The following is a 21,944-nucleotide window of genomic DNA, read 5'->3' as shown; positions in this document are numbered from 1 at the left end:
CAAACATATACAAAAAAGAAAAAAAAAAAAACCACCAAAACAAATTAGCAAACAAATACAAAAAAAGAAAAAAAACCCAAACCCACCAAAACAAATTAACAAACAAATATAAAAAAGAAAGAAAAAAAACAGAAAAAAAAAAAACAGAAACAAATACAAAAAAAATAGTCGTAGTCTCCCCAACGTCACCGGTCTGTTTCTGAAACAGAAAATGAAGCACATCTGCTATAGCGGCCATATTGGTAGTGGCAAGGGCTTCGCCTACAGCCATAGGGCGCCGGCCATCACGTGACCCTCAGCTGTGCCTCTTATTGGGGGAGCTTGCGATCTTAATATCCTCTGAACGGTCGAGTCAGAAAAAAGTTCACCCCCCCGTACAGTGGGTGCCAGTAGTAAAATTAGCGACTCAGACAGGAGACGTTTTTTGAACCAGGCTGTAAATACGTTGATTTCTGCGAAAACAGCTTTTTTGGCTTGGTGTGTTTGTGACTTCTGCTACTTCCGGAGCCAGCCTCAAGCGGACACTCCAGAAACAGCCGATTTTAGCACTTCGGCATTGTCTCATATTCTCAGACCGGAGGTTGCCACTTGGTTTTTCTTCTCCGTTGGATTTATTAGTGGGGCACACTGTGTAGCGCTGCTATGGTGTCACGCTTTCACGTAATTGGTGGGACTTTTGGCATTGGGCTACCGCCTACCACGAGGGGGAACGGTTGGCTGTGAAAATGCAAAAAAAAGAACCAGGCTTAACCCAGCCAACCTGTACCAAACCGTACTGATCTAAACCTGTCACTTTGGTAGAAACGGGGCTTTAGTGAATACTTAGCACTGATTATTGAATGTTTTTGAAGGTTGAACGGTGGTGTTGATGTTGATTTTAGTCTTGGTTAGCTGTGGCTCCATTATTTTGGATGGAAACAATGCAGTTATTCGCACCTGCAGCCAAATAACTCGACGCACTTCATCACACAAGGTTTTTCCTCCAGTCTAAATTCTTGCTTGTGTTGTACATCGCTTTGGACAAAAAATTGCCAAATGAAATTATTGAAACTGAAGTGTAATTCTGTCAGATAGGGGTTTTCCAGGAAGTTCCACAGACTTATGACGCTCTGTATCTGCCTCAATCACATCTGCAGTTAGTTAATTGGCCAATATTTGGCAGTTGTAAACGCGGCAAATGTCACGGCCAAATTAGCTGTTCCAAAGTATCTGATCAAGACCAGTTTTAGAACTGGTCTTGATGGGATGCATCCAACAAGAGCAGCTAATAGCCTTGTGTCAGTTGGGGTTCTCAGGAGACCCTCTTAACAAATAGGCTGAATATGGGGCTCCTCCATATAAAATACACTCGACAAGTCACACAGCCCCTCGTTACAAAACAAACAAACTCTGAACTATCTTTTTAAGACGACCTGATGGTTTGGTAAAAATGGTGCTTTCAGCCCCAAACACACCGCACACACACGGATTCCTCCACATGACTCTGTTTCAACAGACTGGAGGTGAGAGGAGTTTGGTTTGTGTGTGTTTTGGCTTTCTTATTTCCTGCTAAATGATGTTGAGCTGAGTCCTTGGTGCTCTGTAAACAGACTGGTGAAGTTGTTAAAGCTGACTGGAGGGTGACACTGATACGCATTGACAGGGCAACTGGGTGAAGCAAGTGTGTGTTTGGTGTGTGTGTTCATCTTTGTGTGTGTTACCTATGTGTTTTGCATGGACCGCTGTTAATTTTGTTTTCCCCTCGGAGTATTTGTGTGACTTTTCTCCCTTCAGGTGCACTGTTTATGGATGTACATGTACATCAACGTGTGTGTGTGTGTGTGTGTGTGTGTGTGTGTGTGTGTGTGTGTGTGTGTGTGTGTGTGTGTGTGTGTGTGTGTGTGTGTTTGAGTGTGAGAGTGTGAGATAATCTTTAATTAAATTCCTGAGTTTAATGGGATTATCTTTGGGAGACAAGCAGCACAACGTCCTTGACATCCATCCCCCCGGTTAGTCACGGGTGAGCGGCTGATAGAGACACACACACACACACTCTTACAGGCGGAGGAAAAGAGGAAGATGAAGAGGAGGACAGAGAGAGGAGAAGAACCTGAAGGCAGAAACTAAAAGAAGAGGAAGATGAAAGAGCAGCAGAGGGAGATCAAAGTGTGATCAAATGCTTGTGAAGTGGGAGACAGAGAGAGGACATCCAGAGACGGAGAGGCCGATGGAGAAGTGGTTTGCATCGTAATGATCTCATTTTCTGCTACGCTCACGCTGAAGGTCAGCTGGCCTTCACCTTCACCTGCAGCTCTCTGCTGTCAGCCAGGTCATCCACAGAAGAAATACCACTCCTTAATGTGCAACACAGAAGATCTTTATCTATCTGTCCCTTCACATGAGTTCATAATTCATTTATTTCACACTGATGAACTCTCAGTCTGAGCTGATGGGTCTAAATATTGTCTTTTATTTTTAGTGTGGCCAAAATTAGGCACCTTAAAAATATTGCACAATGGTCTTTTAAACGGCTTTTCATGCCTCTAAAAATACCACATGCTATGTTTGGATGCTTTTCACACATCAAATCTGTCAGAATGTCAATGCTAAGGCCAAATAAAGACCCTGTGAGGAGTTTAACTTTTACTTAAAAAGAAAACAGGACCATGAGCAACCTGATTGACTATTTTTAAAACATAATTTTTATTGTACGGTAGCTCTGTCTTTGTTTGAACTAGGTCTTACGTTAGTGCTTTTTATACTCTGTGGTCATATGTGGGTTTCTGTGTTTATTTACTTATTTTAATGTAATGATTAAAAATGATGCATACAATACACACAGGTTTATGTGCCAACGCCGCTCTGTTGAAAAATCCTACACTGTGCGTCACTGCCCTCTAGTGGTCACTAAGAACTTCCATTCTGTGGTTCTCAGACAGTCAGAAATAATGTGAAAAAACTGTTTTGATGGTCCTTATTTAACTGGTTGAATAAAGTATTTGATGGTGTATTTTTTATTTAAGCAAAGGTGAAAGTGATAGGAGGTGTGGTCTGAAGCTTCGATGCTTTAAACCATTAACTCAGTTGAAAAATAATATCAGCTGATTAATACATGGAAAGGACAATGAATGTCACAGGCTCATCCTTTCCCTTCACAATATACTATGGTGCATAATAAAAAAACGATTGCACAAATTGCCTTTAAATAGAAAGCAATAGCTCACCTTGATGTAAAAAAGAAAGAATGGTCAGAGGGACTTATGTTTGGTCAAATCAAAATCAAAATATTAAAAATGCACAGGTAAAAAGGTCTTACAAGGGGCTTGCTAAGAAAATTTTGCCAGGGCTGGCATAAGCCAAACTAAAAACCATAATTAGCTGTAAGAGGCAGGCTTCTGTTAAAGTTACTTTTTCACTGTTGCTTACAGTTGTGACAAACTACATGTTTCTGACTGTGATTATTTCACACAGGGGCACGCCTATTGTTGACTTTGTGAGATTTGTTACTGGAAAGATAAAGATATGGCCAGCAAAAGGGGAAGGGGATGTCAGATCTGCTCATAAAAATCTACTTTGGAAGAGTGAAGGGTCCAATGACTTGTTCATCTAAGGGTTAATTGGGCAGTGGAGCCTTTCATGCTACCACTTGTTTGTTTTAGATAATTAAATATAATACATACAAAGGACTATAGCTTTTTTATACTTTGATGTAAAGTAGACAAAAAAGTAAAAAGATTTTAAAAAATCACAAAAATCTGTCTCAGCGTTGGGACACCCTAGTCAAACAACAACAACAACAATAAAAACAACAACAAAACTTAAAAATGAAATAAAATAAAAAGTTAAGTGCAGACACGCCCCTGTTTCCTTAAACGCATTACTGAAATATTTTAAACAATTTTCAAAACTTATATCAGATCCAAATTTAAAAAAAGTTAATCAGGATGTAAAGCTATAAAATAACCACATATTGTCTTTAGACAACAATAGAAAACAGAGGAACTTGAACATACCATTTGCATTTCCGACTTCCGCACCAGGGGAAAAGGAGTTTACGGGAAGTACCTGAACGCACCACACCATTACTGACACTCCGCTGAGAAGAGGCGAGGTAAGAGCTGTCACAGTCTTTAACCGAGATTTACTGATAGTATATGCTGAAAAGAAGCAGAGAAGGGGAGAAAAACTTCAGATTGAGTTAAATCATCCTAAAACAAGGGATTGTTAGCCTGTTGAGAGCTCACTCAGCTAACCGGCAGCTGTCAAAACAAACGGTTTCCTTTAGCTAACTCTGTTAGCGACATTAAATCTCTGCTTAAACTTTCTGACGCGGTTTATGGGTAAACGAGATAAACTTTGTGGCACAGTTTTGAAGTAAAACATCTTTAAACTTGTTGTTTCCTCGTTGTATTAGCCTCTTTTTATGGGTGGGTGGGTGTCTGGCGGATGTAACTTTACCCACCCGACCCAGTTCTGCTAACAGCTAGCTTCACAGGAGAAAACTTTTCAGCATAAAGCAGAGAAAGTTTTTTAAAGCTGCTGTCAACAAGTTGGGATAGCTTATGGTCTGACCTAGAATATACAGAAAAAGATTTCAGTGTTTGGTCAATGTTACATAAATACTTTGGTTTAGTTTGTGAAAGTTATTTCTAGAGTTGTGTATGCGGAAGTGACTGTAATGTAATAAAACTCCAGCTAACGCATCCTCTATTCACACTAAGCTCTGAAAATAAACTGATGGGTTTTGTTTTGTATGATGTCCAAGCTGTCAGGTGTCAGCAGTATCTAAATAAATATGGTGATAATTATGTTTTTATTTTTATTTTTATTGGCAATACTTAAAAGAGGATTGACTTATTCCCCTTTTAATGTAGAAACATCCCAAAAAATACTATTTCACTGCACATCATGGGGTTGAGCTTTTGTCTTTATTGTTATTATTATTATTTTACATATGGTGATTGTTTTAATCGGATACGACATGTTTTAGATGGTTAAATGATAAAGCTATAAAATAAATTTGTACTTGCTTTAAAAGTTACAATGAATAACGGTCAATAGAGCATCAATAACCAGTGCTTTGATTATTGATGAACTTTTTTTGTAGATTCAGCATGTTTAGATATTGCTTTTAATAAATTAATTGATACTTAGAAAAAATGTAGACAAAAAAACATGAAAAGGCAAGACAATAGATATTTCTACATAGCTTTTCAACTAATTAATGTATATACCATTGCTGAAAAATATCTCATTTGTAATGAATTTGCATGATATACGCTAAGATTGATTGGATGATAATCTATTTTAAAATTGTGTTCACCATCCATGTGACTCTTTGAAACTTTTATTGAAAATGAAAACTTTTTGTCTGTATATGTGTGATTTTGTGGGACACTTTGTGTTTTTTGTCTGCAAAACTCTTGCTGTCATTTGTCATCTTCTCTGACATGATTTGTGCTGCAACAGTAGCCACATGCTAGCCAGCTGGTTACTAAGTCAGTCTCCCCTTGCTGCTCCCTGATCTTTTTCTTTCTTTTTTTTTTTTTTTAAATAAATTTATTGATTGTGCAGACTTCAAAAAGCATCATGAACAGTGTGCAAAAATATCGCCAAGTGAGAAGTCTGACATTTTTTCTTTTTAAGACATTTTTCCAAGATCTTAACAAAAGAATACTGAACAGAACCTGAGTGACAGACAAAACACAAAATATCCCTCCATCCCCGCCAACCCTCCCACCCAGGTGTGCTATGCTCACTGTACAAGATAAAAAGAAAGAAATAATAATTTAAGGAAAAAGAAAGGGAGAAAAAAAAAAGATAAAATAATAAAATAAAGAAAAAATAAGGGGGGTGATAATAATAACAAAAGTTAATAGCAGAAACAAAATTAAGCGGTCATAGTGGTAGCGGCAAGAGTTAAAGCATTAAAAACAATGATTGCCATGAATGAAAGTGACGATAAAACATTTACAAAGTAAAATAAGAATTAAGAAATAAAAAGTAGATAAATAAATAAATAAAAGTGAGAAAAGAGAGAAAGAGAGAAGTCGCAGTTAGCTTTGGGAGTCTAATAAGGTTATAGAGTTAACATAGGAGAGAAAGGCTCCCTGATCTTTGTTTACATCTGTTTGACACGCTTTACTCTGGGTGTTTTATTCAATCACTTGTTACTCATTTAATCTCAGAATAACAGTGAAGTAAAGAGATAAAATCGCTAAAACTGAGGTTATATCTTGAGACTTTTTTTTAACTTTAACACAAGTCTTGCACTTGTAAAGTCAAAAAAGAGCTTTTTTTTTGCAAGTGTTAAGTGGAGACTGATTCTCTGCCTGTCAACAAATCTATCTACCTCGTGTCTGTATCAGCAGTATGCTTCTCCTAGCCTGTGAAGGGGTGCATGCATAATGAGTGTGTGGCCGTGCAAAGTTATCAGTTACTGCATCGCCAAAAGCCTGGGATAGTCAAACAGCACCAGCAAGATGCAGATAACAGCATTTAAAAAAAGAAACAATGGTGCATTTAACGTTGAGAGCTTTAAAACAGCATTTTCCACAACTGCCTGCATGTGAAGTAAATTAAGCGGTGCAGCATCTCTGCTGATGAGCAGTTAACTCGACCCTGACTCATCAGCTGAGCTCTGCCTCTGCCAAACAGCTCCGGACAAAGAGCCAGTGATGAAGTGGCAGCCCCATACCCTTTGCCATTGTCCTCCTTAATGAAGCGGCAGCCCGGGTATGGTCGCTGCTCGGTGTCTGGGAGGTCACAGGATCTGCAGCCGGTGTGTAGTAAACACTGTTACACTGCTGCCACTGTCTCTGTGAGCTAGTATGATCCTCTCAGTCTACCTGCAACTTGATAATACAGGCTAAACCTTGCTCTTTGTTGACAGGGAACTGTATTATTTTCAGTAGTTTGTCAGTTCATCTTCTGATAAATATGCCTATCTGTTTATCATCTGTCCACTTTTTTCAACTTATCCAGAGTCAAGCCAACCTAAATAAGTTAGCTCCGACATCTTTAATCTTTCAATCTGTTACCATCAGGTAGGGATGGGTACCTTTCACATTTGAAACGATATGGTACAAATTCCCGGTACTTGGCAATCAGTATCTGTACTCAACGGTACCAATTTTCGGTACTTTTGTGTGTTGATGTGGTAAAAAATATCAGTATGTTTCATAATAAAATGTTAATTTTTTTCTATCAATCATATTTATTCTTCAATATATAACCTTGCAATGCTGTGTTCATGTCCAGCGCAGAAAATCACCTACTCTTCCACTCCCTCACAGTCACAAGGATGCATTTAGGTACCTAAACATGGTACCTTTTGATTTTACGTGAATCGGCACCCAGTACTTTTGACAGAATTCGGTCGGTACCGATAAAAGTACCTAATTTGATACCCATCCCTACTGTCAGGCAGGTGGTACACGTCAATTACTACAAGGACAAACCGGTTCAGAGACAGTTTCTACCTAACAGCAGCAAAAGTTCTGAACAAAGGCTGAAATCAGTACCTCATGTGTCGTCATATAATTACATAACAATTACCTCATGTCATTAATGTACCTGAACATGGCAGCTATTTTGCTCTTTTAACTGTTTTGCACTGACTGAAGGGCTCTTGCAATTTCGTTGCACTGGTTGCAATGACAAATTCTATTCTATTCTATTCTATTCTATTCTATTCTATTCTATTCTATTCTATTCTATTCTATTCTATTCTATTCTTTCCAAAGACACTCCCAGTTTACACTGAATATAAAATCCCTCCATTCCTCCACACAATTTGGCAATATACTGAATAATACATGGATGTAGTTTCTGTGACATCACCCATTTGTTTCCGAATCTGAGTTTTCAAGCCTATCGTGGTAAGACCCCATGTTGGAAACTTATTTCTACCACTTCACTGATGACAAATCAATCACTTCATCTTTGTTCACACGTTTTCAAATAGTTATCTTGTGCACCTATTATGTAGAGCAGGTCTCAGCTGTGTGATTTGAATTTAATGAAGACAGCAAATGTTAATCTAGCGACAAGCAAACAATTTGTAAATAGCAAGGAGAACTTAATTAAACAACAGAACCACAACTCTCGTACTTAAATATTTCCACTGTTGCTGAAACTCTCAATTATTGATGTACTCTTCATATCCTCCTCTTCCTCCTCAGATGCAGACCATAAAGTGTGTGGTGGTGGGTGACGGTGCAGTTGGAAAGACATGTCTGCTCATCTCCTACACCACCAACAAGTTTCCCTCTGAATATGTCCCCACGGTGAGTAACTCTGAGAATGGAAACTGACCGATGGAAAGTGACCAGAGTTGACATGAAAGTGGAAACATACAGTAGCTGAGTTGTGTTTAGTTTGAGTTTTTTAGTGCCACTGCAGCTTTTTACTGTCAAACAGAAAGTGATGTGTGTCATAATTCAGTCGAAAAAAAGGGCTTCTTGAATCACGAGCAGAGATCTGCCATGGATGATGGAAACAACCCCAGACATGTTGCCACTAAACTGCTCCTGCTGGTGGCTGGCTGCAGTATAGGTCAAAAAATCTGGCTCTCCGGTCACTACAGATGGGCTGTGGTCAAACTTTAGAAAATGAATACACGTAGAAATGTTTCTCACATCCGATTCTTGTAGTGATTTGAAGATATTATTTGGCTGCCTTGAATTTTTTTCCTAAAAAACAAGGTTCAACGATGATTGACAGCTGCTGTTTTTGTGTATTTTTTTTCGGGAAATGTAAAATATGTCAGGAGGGAGAGCCAAGAAGATATTAGACTTTCGAAAGAAAAAAAAAAAAAATGTTGTCACCCGGCTCCACTCAGATCCTCTCTGCGCAGACTCTGGCTGGACTACGACTGCCAATGGCGGCACCTATGACAGGGGTATTTTGGCTTCAAAACCGTACAATGGTAGATGGCGAAGCCACGCTGTCCACTCTAAGTACAGTCAATGGTCAACACATTAAAAGTCTCAGATTCCAGATATTTGACCACAGTGTTGCTGATTTGAATCCACTTTAAATGATGACTAACAGGAAGATGCATGTTCAGCTTAGCAAAACAAACTAAAAGACTGAATACAAGAGGTTAAAGCTGGCTTTGGCATATGAGAAATATTTCCTCAAACCCCTAAAACATTTGCTAATAACAAATAATAATTTTGAAACTAAGAAGGGATGTACATGTATGGACAATTTAAGTCATACTGATACCCTTGCTTTGGTATGACTGTTGCGTAATGTTACACTCTTGTCTGATTCCTAGACAACTGTTTAGTTCTGCATAATGAAATCAAGATTTCCATCTTCAATGCAATGAAGCAAAACGCTGACGTATCAAATAAGTTGTACAGCTCTTGTTTTTAAAGTCATTTTTTGCGTGTTTTTGTGGAAACATTTTGTGTGTACTTCTGCTTCTTTCGTGTGCCTGCATGTTAAATATTTCAGATTCTCCATTCCTTTTTGATCTTAAATCTCAAAGCTGCACCGTGAGGAAGCTTTCTCAAAGCCACAAATACTGAATGTAGTTGAGACCAACACCATGACACGACTGAGCCTGCACGCTCAGATTTTTTGGAGGTTTCTGGTAAACAGCGGACTGGTTGTTGACAGTCCTGCTGGAAACATCTCAAAAATCTCTGACTGACAGGCCGCTTCACGGACTGCTGACTGAAACTGATGAGTAATACTCTACTGTTTTCTATCTGTACCCCATCTCTCCCCTCTCCTCTCTCCTGTCAGCACAGTTTGATCAGAGGATTGCAGAACCAACAGTGCTGACTCAACCTTTTCTTCCTCTTCCTGTCTGAGCGTCTGTCGCTCACACCTCCCTCCCCCCATCAGCGTTTTTAACCATTTGGTTTGAAGTTGCCAGAAAACTGTCACAACACCTAGAGTTATAAATTCATCATTATGTTTTAAAGATGATTCTTAAAGCATCCAATCACATTGTGCTGTAGTATCAGTTTAACTCATAATTGATAGCAAATTTTGATTTAGTCTTAGTCTTTTGAATCACTCAATATTTTAGCCACCTGAAACCTTCTAGTCTAAGTCTTGTTTTATACTGTAACAGCTCTGTTATTTGTTATATGTTAGTGTGGATGTTCATTGTTACCACAGTGTTAAGTCAGTGAAGGCAACAGGAAAAGCTGAGAGTGAGAGTGCAGCAGGAGGAGGGGCGGAGGTGTGTGTCAGAGCTGAGAGGTTAGACTGTTATGACCCATTCATTTTCATTTTTTTCTCTTTTTCTCCAACTTGTTAGTTGACGTGGTCACGGCTGACAGTTACCAGTTTAATGAAGTCTTGTATTACAAATCGTCGTCATCCGTTCAGGACGTTATGATACTATTTTTGGTTGATTCAGCGTTCCGTTATAACAATTCATAAACTTGGACGATGGTTTGCAGGCAGCGTTGTATTTTCTCTTATATAAAAGAATAAATCAATCCAGGTTTAAGGAGCCTAAGTGTTGTGATTCTGGATCTGGACCTGGTCTTATGTGGTCTGGATGAGACTAAATTCTGTGGAATGTGCCTTTTTGCATTTTCACAAATAGAATAAAGGTTTCACAAATCAGACAAATCAGAGACTGTATTTAAATGAATGCTTAGTCTCTAAAGATTAAATCAGTCCAGGTTTGAGGAGTCTGAGTGTTGTGGTTCTGGACCTGGACCTGGTCTTATGTGATCTGAATGAGCCAGAAATCAGTGGAATGTGCCTTTTTTCCTTTTCACAAATAGAGTAAAGGTTTCACAAATCAGAGACTGTGTTTACATGAATGCTTAGTCTTTAAAAATTAAATCAGACTGGTTTGAGGGGTCCAAGTGCTGGGTTCTGGACCCAGACCTGGTCTTATGTGGTCTTAGTAAGCCAGAAATCAGTGGAATGTGCCTTTTTTTTTTGCATTTTCACAAATAGAATAAAGGTTTCACAAATCAGAGACTGTGTTTTTATGCATGCGTAGCCTCTAGTGAATAATTCAGTCCAGGATTGAGGAGTCTTAAGTATTGTGGTTCTGGACCTGGACCTGGTCTAATGTGGTCTGGATGAGACGAAAATTAGTGGAATGTGCCTTTTTTTGCATTTTTACAAATAGAATAAAGGTTTCACAAATCAGACACTGTGTTTTTATGAATGTTTAGGCTCTTGAGAATAAATCAATCCAGGTTTGAAGTCTTTGACATTTGACATTTTTAAGGTGGACTGGAAAATTCTTATCGGATACCAGCTTGTTGGATGCCAACTTCAGCCTTGTAGACTGTTACGGTTTGTGACTTGTTCTCCTGATCCTCTGACAAGCATTGCTGTACGTGCGCGTGCCCGAAAGTGTTGTCAAGGTAACTGCCGCCTGTTTATGAGAAAAAAAAGCGAAGCCGGTGCCACTCCGGGCCTTCGTCCCTCTCAAATATTTTCGTCTCGTTATTTATTTATTTTTTTTTAGGAAAATGAGTTATATTCCGTCACAATATTTTTGGTCATAGTCTTCGACAACGAATATTTTTCGTCATATTCTTTGTCGACCAAATTAACACTGCAGTTTAACATGTTTAAAATGATGTTTATTGCATGGGTGGCATTTGCAGACCTTTCACAGAAACATGAACACACTTTTTGTTCTGTTTTTACCATGTTTGTGTAAACTGTTTGCTTCCTGTCAGTCAGCTGATGAACACAACATCACGACAATAAAAAATCAGGAGAGAAGAGGTCTCCTTTGGAAAGTCATGATGCGTTCACATGCTCATCAAATGGTCAACTTTCTGGGCTCAAGGAATTCTTCTGACGTCAGTGTGTGTTCATGAGCTCAGAGTAGTAAAGTGGAAATACTTTAGAGGAGCCTGTGTTGTTGAAGGTGTGTTGTTGTCATGTAACTCTAAGGAGGAGGCAGATATTTATTAGACTCCTGAAACAAGTGGGAGCAAAAAGTCCTCATGCTGAGTTTGCAGCAGGTGCATTTTGGTTAAAAAGTTTAAATATAACACCCTTGCTAACTGGAACCAGAATAAGTAGTCTGTTAATGGGTTGGTAATATTTTTAGCTCAATTTTTTTTTCCAAAGCTGTTTTTAAAGCTGTTTCCTTTCTGTATTCACATATGCATTTGAGTTAAACTGAGATGATGAAGGCGGTTTGATCGTTCAGTTTTGACTCTTTGGTTTGATGACGCTTTGAAAGCCTTTAGTGGCTCTTGCTGCTGTCTTTGTTGTGTATGTTTGCTATGGTTACCAATGTTGTGTTCTCAATAACATGATGGGCAGGAAGACATGCTGAGTGGAGGATGCTTGAAGCGAGAGTTTTATGAGTAGTGTTGTCAAATGATTAAAATATTGAATCAGATTAATCACAGGATTTCTGTTTCATTTTGCATGAACAGACTCAAGAAAGAAGGAAATATTTCTTTGCACTAAGCGTGTGAAACACCTTCGACAGTTCATGTAAAAAAATGTTGTGCTTCCTGATGGATCCTTGTACAATGCATCGTGAGCAGCAACTTGCAAAACCTTGGCAAAAACCATGTCCCTGAGGATATTAATGGGTCTTGAGTTTGTTGCAAAATGGGAAATGTGTCAATTTGTCGGAGGTAGACTTACTAAAGCTCAGAAGCAAAAAATGAAAATACCTTCCTGCAGAGTGTGCATTATACTTTATGTTGGTTGACTTTTCTTTTTTCATTTATTTATTTTTTGTACTCAAATCTACTTGGACAAGCTGCCCAAAATGCGCTGCCAGCAACATTTCAGGTATTTTGATTCTGCACAACAGATGAGTTAAGTTAATTTCTTAAATCTGATTAATCATGATTTTGAGATTAATCTGATTAATGCTTTAATTTTAACAGACCTATTATTTATTTATTTATTTTTTTTTACAAATATTTAAGATTTTAAACTAAAGTCAGGGAGAAATATCCACTAGCTAGAGAAGAAGCTCTACAGCTTACACCTTGATTTGTAGGGGATATTTTACAACAAGTGGTCCCAGCCCCCTGCTGTGAGTCTGCCTGCTTAAATAAAGATTAGACAGAAACAGGAGTGAACCCAGCTTGACTCCATGTTTGAAATACTCAGTGCAGCTTCCTCTCCTGCAGGCTACATCCTCCAGTTTATCTGGGACCTGTCTCTGCATATTGAGCTTCATTAAAACCCGCCCGTGTCTGCAGGCTAGAGCAAGTCGACGTGCTGGAACCGCGTTGTGTATTCGAGCGTGTAGAACAGCAATAAAACACTCCCTCTCTATTTCAGACCATTTACACACACACACTCACTCAGTCACACACAGACAGCTGAGGTAAGCAGGCATTTTGGGACTGTTTTTTTCGTACCTGGTCGGCAGCTGCCTGAAGGTAAAAAAGTGATGAAACAGGAGGGAGGAGTGAACTCAGGAAACAGGCAGCAAAACAAAACAGTCTACCTGGTGGTGTCACTGGAAGCTGACGTGCCATGTTTTTTTTTCTAATGCGCAGTAATAGAGGCCCAATAACTCCAGAAATCTGTTAATCTTTGCTCCGCAAGTACTAAAATCAAAAAACTGTTTACATCATACTTTTAGAAAATAATTGTCATATTAGACTTATTATGAGCCACATTCACCTGACAAATCCGGAAAAATGTCTTATTTCAAGATATTAAAAGACAAAAATGACGCCTGCTTTGCCAAAAAAAAATTGCCAGTGGCTTATTTTCTTGAAATAATGATATTGTCTCAATACAAGAAACTCAGCTCTTCCATTCTTGTTGTCTACACTTTATTTTCACAGCACAACAAATGTCATCTCAAGATGCTTTACGAATACACAAGCATCAGCTAAATCCAGAGAGATGAGCTGTTTTTGGTTGTTTAGCATCTATTTCTCATTCTGTTGTTGTTTCTTTTCAAAGATATGCTGGTTAAATTAACATTAGCCAAAACAGACGTATGGAGATTTCCAAATTCCGATTTGGAGTTCTCTAAATAGGACCACTTATTCACACTATGTTCACTGTAGCTGATAAAATCCACACAAAATGAAAGTTTCTCCCAGCTTTCACTGGATATTTAACAAACAATATTCACAGGGGGTCAAAACTATTAAATTTTGACAATTCTAATGAAATGAGGTGGGAGAAAAAATCATTGCATCGAAGTATTGGGATTTTTTGTTCAACACTTTTAAATCTGGATTTTTTTGTTTTATTTTTTTTTCAAATTCAAATCCTTCATTTTAGTCTTTGTTTATAGAAGATTAGAAAATCTTTATTGTCCCCGAGGGGCAATTTGTTTGGCAGCCATAGTACATACATCAACAGAAACAAGCAAACAAACAAGAAAAACAAAAACATACATGTATAGGTTAGTCTGACTAACTCATGGATTACATCATGTAAAGTAAGAATAAATAGATAAAATCAACACTGTATAGTTAAGAACAATATGCAATGCATGCGAAAGGCAGCATTTTTCTGTATTGTCTATATTATCTAAAAGGCCCAACAAACATAATTTATGCAATATTATCAAAAATGTCTATAACTCATTTAAAAAACTAACAGCTGATGGAAAAAATGACATCAGGTATCTATTGCATTTTGCCTTCCTAACATAAGCAAATCTCCTCCCTGTCGGCAAGAGCCTAAACTCTGCATGCAGGGGGTGCCGTGGGTCCTCCAGGATCATTTTTGCCTTCTTAGCAGCTCTTACTTGAAAAACCTGGTTAAGATCCTTCAAGTCTATGTCTATGCCAACAATCAAAAGTTTGACAATATTTCCCAGCTTGTTTTTGTTTGCAATGCGAAGGTTACCAAACCAGCAGATCATTGCAAAGGTCATAGGTCAAGGTTTATAAGCTGGGTTGAAAAAAGCTGAGATGTCAGATCCTCTGAATAACTCCTGAAAACTTACTCACATGTGATGTTAACTTTTTGGGAAAATATGGCTCCAGAAATATGAGAGCTGTCTTTAGACATCATCATTATTATTCAACTTTTTCACTTGGTCTGGTGTTCAAAAAGTGAACTAAGAATAGCAAAAATATGGAATATCGAAAATCTCAATTTAAATCAAATCGGCACCCCAAAAACCGTGAAGGAATCGAATCAGTAGAAGTGCATATCTATGTATCACGTAAGTGTGAGGATACAGCAGTTTTGTAGCACCGGGGTCTTTCTCACCCTGTCAGGTATCTAATTTGCATGATCACCTGTTCACTCTAAGATATCCTGTATGTGTACTGCAGACATTAGTGTATAGTTGGTGCCTTGTTTGTCCACTCAGTCTTTTAGAAGGCTTTGTGCAAAATCTTCAAGAGTTGATGAAATGAAAGCCTGAGGGAGCGTTTCTGAGGTCATGTTTTTCTGTTAGATAAGAGGGTTTGGCTCCTCAGTGACGACCTCACTCCTCTCCCAGGTTCAGCAGAGCTGACGTCAGTATTCTCTGAAGACTGATGAAGCTCCTCCACAGCAAACTGGTTGAGCCATGTTTTTATGGACCTCTCTGTGCTCACAGAGACCAGCAAAAGGCCTGCATGAGACCAGTGTGACAAGACTCCAACCTGAACCCATTTCAGAGGAGATTAACTGATTATCAATACGTCTACTGATTCTGTGGAATTTTGAGCTGGAAAAACAGGCTGAATAATCCAAAGGTGCTCAGGTCCAAGGCTGTTTTCTAGAATAAATTCAATCTACATCTTTCATTTCTCCAGGTCTGACTTAGTTAACTGCAGTTTCCCACACTGGTGAAAGAATGAGCCCACAACTGATTTCTTCAGATTTGTTGTCGTACTCATCAGTTGCGGTTCAACTCAATTTGTGAAATCAAACCACCACATGATCAGAGCTTTACTTACTAAGTTTAAGACTATGCGTCATCCTCCTGTGCTCGATAACAAGTGGCTACAAACATGCCACCAAGTAAGAATAAGAGACACATCTGTGTGTTCTTCTTCTACTTTACACACGGTAAAGGTCACCAATACAAAAGATGATGAGTTTTAATAAGTAGAACATAAATGTCAAGCAGCTTCCTGTTATTAATAGGTATCAGAGCTTTTTAAGAATGGACGTGGGGTGTGAGTCATAAAATGTTTATCACCTACATACCCAGCCATCAAAGTGTCTCAAGATGTCTTAAGACCTCTTAATAACCAAAATCAAGGTGTCTCAAGACATTTTGTACATCAAGCCGTCTTAAAACATCTTAAGACAAAAATTTGGCAAAAAGATGCCACTAATGGCCTAAGACGTGACATGGGGTGCACCATAGACTGTATATAGAGTGGAGAGTGTAGCTTCGTCATTTATCATTGTACAGTTTTGAAGCCAAAATACCCCGTCACAGGTGCAGCCATTGGTAGCAGTTGCAGCCAGAGTCTGTGCAGTAGAGATGATGAGGGATTCTGGGAGAATCTGAGTGGAGCTGGGTGAGCAAAATAATATATATATTTTTTCTTTCGAGAGTCTAATCACTTCCTGACTCTACCTCCCAACACATTTTACTATCCCCGAAGAAAATACACAAGAACGGCAGCTGTCAATCATCGTTTTACGTTACATAAAGCCTTGTTTTTAACCTTGTATAACTAATGAAAACGGAACTTTTCAGAAAAAAGAGGACCTGAATACAAGACAGCCAAATGATATCTTCAAATCACCACAACGATTGGACGTGAGAAACATTTCTACGAGGAGTATTAATTTTTTAAAGTTTGACCACAGCCCATCTGGAATGACTGGGGAGATGGATTTTTTTAACCAATACTGCAGCCAGTCACCAGGGGGAGCAGTTTTTGTGGAGACCTCACTTCGAGCTGAGCAAGAGGACGTCCATTTTTTTAATGTCTTGACTTTACCAAGACATCTCAAGAAATCTCAACAACTGTGACTTGAGACACTTTGATGGTTGGGTATATAAAGCTGGTTACTGTTATGAATCAGCTGATAGGTATGAACCTGAACGTGACAACCATCACATCCAGCACTTCATGTTTGTTCTTGTTTGAGCCTCCCGACCACCAACACGAGCCGGGTTGGGAAAGAAGAGAAAAATGTTTGTAATGTCATGATATGAGATCCAGCCTTAGTTTGAATATTACCTGAATGTAGTTGTTCCCTGTTAATCTGACCTCTTTATGATGAGCTCTAACCTTTGAGTCCATTGTCGAAGAGATTATCTATTTCAAACTCACCACAGTCAGGAGGAAAACAACTCTACAGAAAGTATTCCCCTCACGATTAAATAACTATTTATGATGCTCAAGCTTAAATCTGTTTTCTTTGTCCACTAAAGGGCAAATGTATCTTGAATCTTGAATTTAAAGGTCACTGGGAGAACACACACCTCCACTACTGCCTCGTTTTTAGTCAGACTTAATCAGAGGTATTTTCTGCCAGCTCTTGTTTAGTTAAATGATTCAGCCTTCGTTGTAAGAGCTGCAGTAATGTGGAGCCTGCTGCTCCGAATTCGCTGGATCTCTAAGGGAGAATGGCACACAGAGAGCATTTGTTGAAGGACCAGACATCTCTGGCCTTTTTCTTTTACTTCTCCAATGAACTGTTTCAGAATGAGACTCAGGTTTCAGGATTACTTTCATGTCAGGGTTTCTGGTCCTGAAATGTGTGTCCTCACAAGCTGAAGACATAAAACAAACTGAGCTTAAACGTTTTCTGATCCTCCCTCTGTTTGTCTCTTCAACCCCTACCCCCTCCTCTCTCAGGTTTTTGATAACTATGCAGTGACAGTGATGATCGGCGGGGAGCCGTACACTCTGGGACTTTTTGATACTGCAGGTAAATAAAACATCCTTTTGTAGTCGATGGATTAATTTGTAGGCTATAGTGGCACTGGAACACTCTGTTTTTTGAAGGTGTTACATTTTTACTTGTCTCCCCCTGCAGGTCAGGAGGACTATGACAGGCTGCGACCTCTCAGCTACCCTCAGACTGACGTCTTCCTCGTCTGTTTCTCTGTCGTATCACCTTCATCTTTTGAGAACGTCAGAGAGAAGGTGAGGTTAAGCATTTTAACTATCACTGACTGCCAGTTTCTATTCAACCTTCTGCTAAGAAAATAAGACTGCGTTAGCGTTAAAAAAAATGCATATGCACCTGTGATTATGATTCTAAAATGACTGGTTTGTTTTATTTTTTTTATTCATTTATTTATTTTTTTTGTAAATTTATTTCATGAATATTTGAAGAGATCCAATTTTTGTTTTGTTTTGTTTTGTTTTGTTTGTTTCTTGTTTGTTATGTTTTCTTATTTGATGTTATGTTACTATATTGCCATGTATGATAGGTTGTTTGAATGCTCGCCTGTTATTAAATTAAAAAAAAAAAAAAAAAAAAAAAGACTGATTTTTGATATGACTTCACATTCCTCGTCTTTCTCTCACTGTTTCTTTTCTCAGTGGGTGCCAGAGATCACACATCACTGCCCAAGGACACCTTACCTGCTGGTCGGGACTCAGGTGGATCTGAGAGACGACAGCAACACTCTGGAGAAACTGGCCAAGAACAAGCAGCGAGCTCTGACCTGTGAGAGTGGGGAGAAACTGGCCCGAGAGCTCAAAGCTGTCAAATACGTGGAGTGTTCAGCTCTGACACAGGTACACGCAGAGGGAAGAGGCCTAACAATCAGCGCAGAGTATCTTTGGTTCAGTGTTACATCAAATAAAATCTGAAAGGGAAAATCTACCTCACAGATATCACAGTGTTCACTGAGGGAGGAAACATCTTGTTGCTCTCGAGGGGAGACTCGTCCAAATGTGACTCAACACAGGAGGACCCTGATTTGAAAAGTTTGACTCATCACCCAGCCTACATTCTCATTTGTGTTTCTCCATCTGTGTTTCTCAGAGAGGGCTGAAGAATGTGTTCGATGAGGCCATCCTGGCTGCCCTGGAGCCTCCAGAAAACAAACCCAAGAAACGCTGCGTGCTGCTATAGACGCCACGAGAGAGAAAGGAGGAGGAGGAGGTGGAGGAGGTGGGGAAAAGATGAGCCCAGATGGGATCAGAGGGGAGGGTGTGGAAGGTGATAACATATTTTAGCAGTGCCTTCAGCCGTAGTGACCTGAGGCTTTATTTTCATCATAGATGCACGGCGTTGTAATTTGACTAACATGTGGACAACAATCCTCAATAACCAGAAACAAAGAGGGTCAAACCTCAGATGCTTTAAAGATTCAAACAGATGATGTAGTCAGGAACATTTTCGGAACTTTGGATAACAATTTCTGTGGATAAAAATATTTGTTTCTATCAATTTTGAAGTCCTCCTCAGACAAAGAAAAACAAATAGTTTTTTCCCCAATATTAAAAACTTTCTCCAGGTCTCTGTGTGTTTGTAGTTGTGTTGAACAAGTTAAACTCAAAAACAGTTTGTCGCAGTCCACAAAAGTTTTTAAGAGTCAAGATCAAAGGGCTGTGATTTATTTCTTTAGAAAATTCTGAAAGCTCCTAAAATACAAAGTTTATTTTCTAAAGTATAACTTATAAAGAAGCTTCAGCTCTCATCCACAGTCATTGTTATTTCAGCTTTTGATGCTAGCAGGTTGCATGACAAAGTTATGTTGTGATATTTACTCCCAGTCATTATTCTGGCTGAACAAACCGAAAGAGGACAAGTTTGTCCCAAACAAACACATTCCTTGAAATTTAAAACACGCTGCTGTCAATGAAAAAGGTTTTAAAAGAAACATTCCCTGTGGTCAGGTTTTACTTGAAGAGTCAGAGACTGTCATCTGATCGCCTCATCATCAGAACTTTGAGCAATAATGTCAAACTAGAGTTTGGTGCTTTAGCAGCTTCTGATTGGCACATGCCATAGTTAAAACGGCTAACATGCAGACTCCCCGTCACAGCACACAGAGTTATGTTAGAAATGCGACATCCCTGCTTTTTGAATGTTACGCTTTGAAAACAAACTTTCTTCATGAATCTCTTTTTTTTCAACATAAAAAACCTGAGCTGTTGGGTTTTTACCTGAGGACAGAGTTCTGTTTGTGTTGGACAAACAATTGTATAAACTTTTTCAAACAATGTTTATTGCCATCATGGGCGAACTTTACTCTCCTCTTTGTGTCACTTCTTTTTCTTCTGTGTCTCACTGTGCACACCCAGAAGCAGTTTTTACGGCATTTAAGTATTTAACGTGTAAAATATCACATTTGACTGTCAATAAATAAATCCTGCATTGATTTTGATACAGAAGCTTCCTAAGGACAGTATACCTCTGAGTAAACTGTACGCATTTCCATGTCTGCTGTAAGTGGGGCATTCAAACATGGGACCTAATGGGGATTCTTGGACTTTCGCACTCAGCCTCAAGTGGACACTTGAAGAACTGCAGTTTTTTCTTGGTCTGCTGTGCATGCATCAAACTCGTCATTTAGCATCGTACATTTTCACTTTTCTGTGAGTGGAGGTGATTTTTGTGCCGTCTGGGATCTTGTCTTCCACAGAACTTTCTCCTTCCAGAAGTAGAAGCTGAACTCACTCTGTAAAGTTTAATGTGGTGAGGCTGATCTATTTTAACCGCTTCTTTCTTCTGTGCTGTGGGAACAGTTTTACAGTGAACACACCACACACACTCCTCTCCTGTTCCTCCTGGCCTGACTCAAACCTCAAGCACTCATTAGTGTGATAGCACCTCCTAGAGGCCTTATACAGGAACTACACTCAGTTGTTTTTTTTCGTTTAGAGAAAATCAGTGTTTTCAAACATTAAAACCAAATCATTTGGACACTTGATGTCAACTTGGATCAAATTTAACTTCTCATCAAGCCAGGTCAAATTTAAAGCCTTTGAACTGAGATTATTCCTAAATTAGCTCATCATTCTTTTCCACTGTTTTAGAGATAACAGTTTATTCTGTTAATATATGGATGATTTACAAGTATTATATAAAGATATTTTCTTTGCTTTTTTTTGTTTTTTTTGGGGAACAATATTTTAGCTTTCTGGTTTTGAAACTTGAGTTTTTTGTTTTAGATATTTTTACTTTTACTTGATGGTGGAGTGCCAACAGTGTGAGAGAATCAGTGGCCTGCTTTGACGACGTAAACAATCCTCATGTTAAGCTTCAAACAGCAGTAAAACAAAGACATGTAAAAACAACTGGAGCAACAACGCAATGGGAAAGACTGCTCTCTATTCATAATGAATGTTGGAACTGATGGGTGTTTGGAAAAATAAAAACAAAACTTGAATTTTGCTTCAACTTGACTTGATTTTATTCCTTTTATTTCACTTTTTTTGTTTTCTTCCTTTTTTCTGCTGCATCTCATTTGGTAACAGTGAAGCTTTCCAGTCTTTTCTCTTTTATATAGCTTCTTTGTCCCAAACAGATGTGTCAAAAAATAAACAAGAATTGTAAACAACTCATGACTGATGTGGTGAAATGTTGTCAGGGCTTAACTTTCTTCTGATATCTGTAGTGGTTCATCTAGCTGCTAGATACCATCAGAAACTGTCAATATTATTTTGCACACAGCAACTTTCTCCTGTGTAATCCAACTGATGCATTTCAGACAGCTACTCATTAATTTCTGTGTAGTCTCTTCTGCTAATTGCTGCCAAATACAAAACACTACTTTTTACTAGAGATAGACTGATATTTCTCTTTTAACTCTTTTAACTAGAGATAGACTGATATTTGAAGATATTTGAAGCCGATATTCATTTGCAATCAAAGTGAAGATATTGGCGTAAAAAATTTTCAACAATACAAACTCCAACTCTTAAATGCCTTCAAGCAAATATTTATTAAACAGCTCCTATGCTTAGAATCATATTTTATAAAGTTAACTGAAAACTTAAAAAAATAAATAGCTAAAGTTTTCAACAGTAAATAAAGTTTTCAAAAATTTCAATGTAACTGCAGTTCAATTAATTTTCTGTTTGGTTTTACATGACTGATTTTAATTGACCATCTAGGGCTTCCAAAGTGTATACAGGGAGAAACTCTGTGCA

At 38.5% G+C, this 21,944-nt stretch overlaps 1 protein-coding gene across 1 annotated transcript; it reads left to right on the top strand.

Annotated features, from left to right (window-relative positions):
* The first annotated feature begins 3,994 nt into the window (after window positions 1–3,994).
* LOC141802785 (cell division control protein 42 homolog) lies at window positions 3,995–21,189 on the top strand. Its single transcript, XM_074686512.1, has 6 exons — window positions 3,995–4,090; window positions 8,163–8,267; window positions 17,688–17,760; window positions 17,869–17,978; window positions 18,381–18,578; window positions 18,829–21,189. The coding sequence occupies exons 2-6, from the start codon at window positions 8,163–8,165 to the stop codon at window positions 18,916–18,918; spliced, it is 576 nt and encodes a 191-aa protein (XP_074542613.1). The 5' UTR covers window positions 3,995–4,090; the 3' UTR covers window positions 18,919–21,189.
* The last annotated feature ends 755 nt before the right edge of the window (window positions 21,190–21,944 follow it).

Source organism: Halichoeres trimaculatus, unplaced genomic scaffold (assembly GCF_033239565.1).
Source record: "Halichoeres trimaculatus isolate MK-OKI-2021-1 unplaced genomic scaffold, fHalTri1.1 fHalTri1_scaffold_14, whole genome shotgun sequence".
In the NCBI taxonomy this organism is placed as follows: Eukaryota; Metazoa; Chordata; class Actinopteri; order Labriformes; family Labridae; genus Halichoeres; species Halichoeres trimaculatus.
This window is presented reverse-complemented; position numbering and strand designations above follow the sequence as displayed.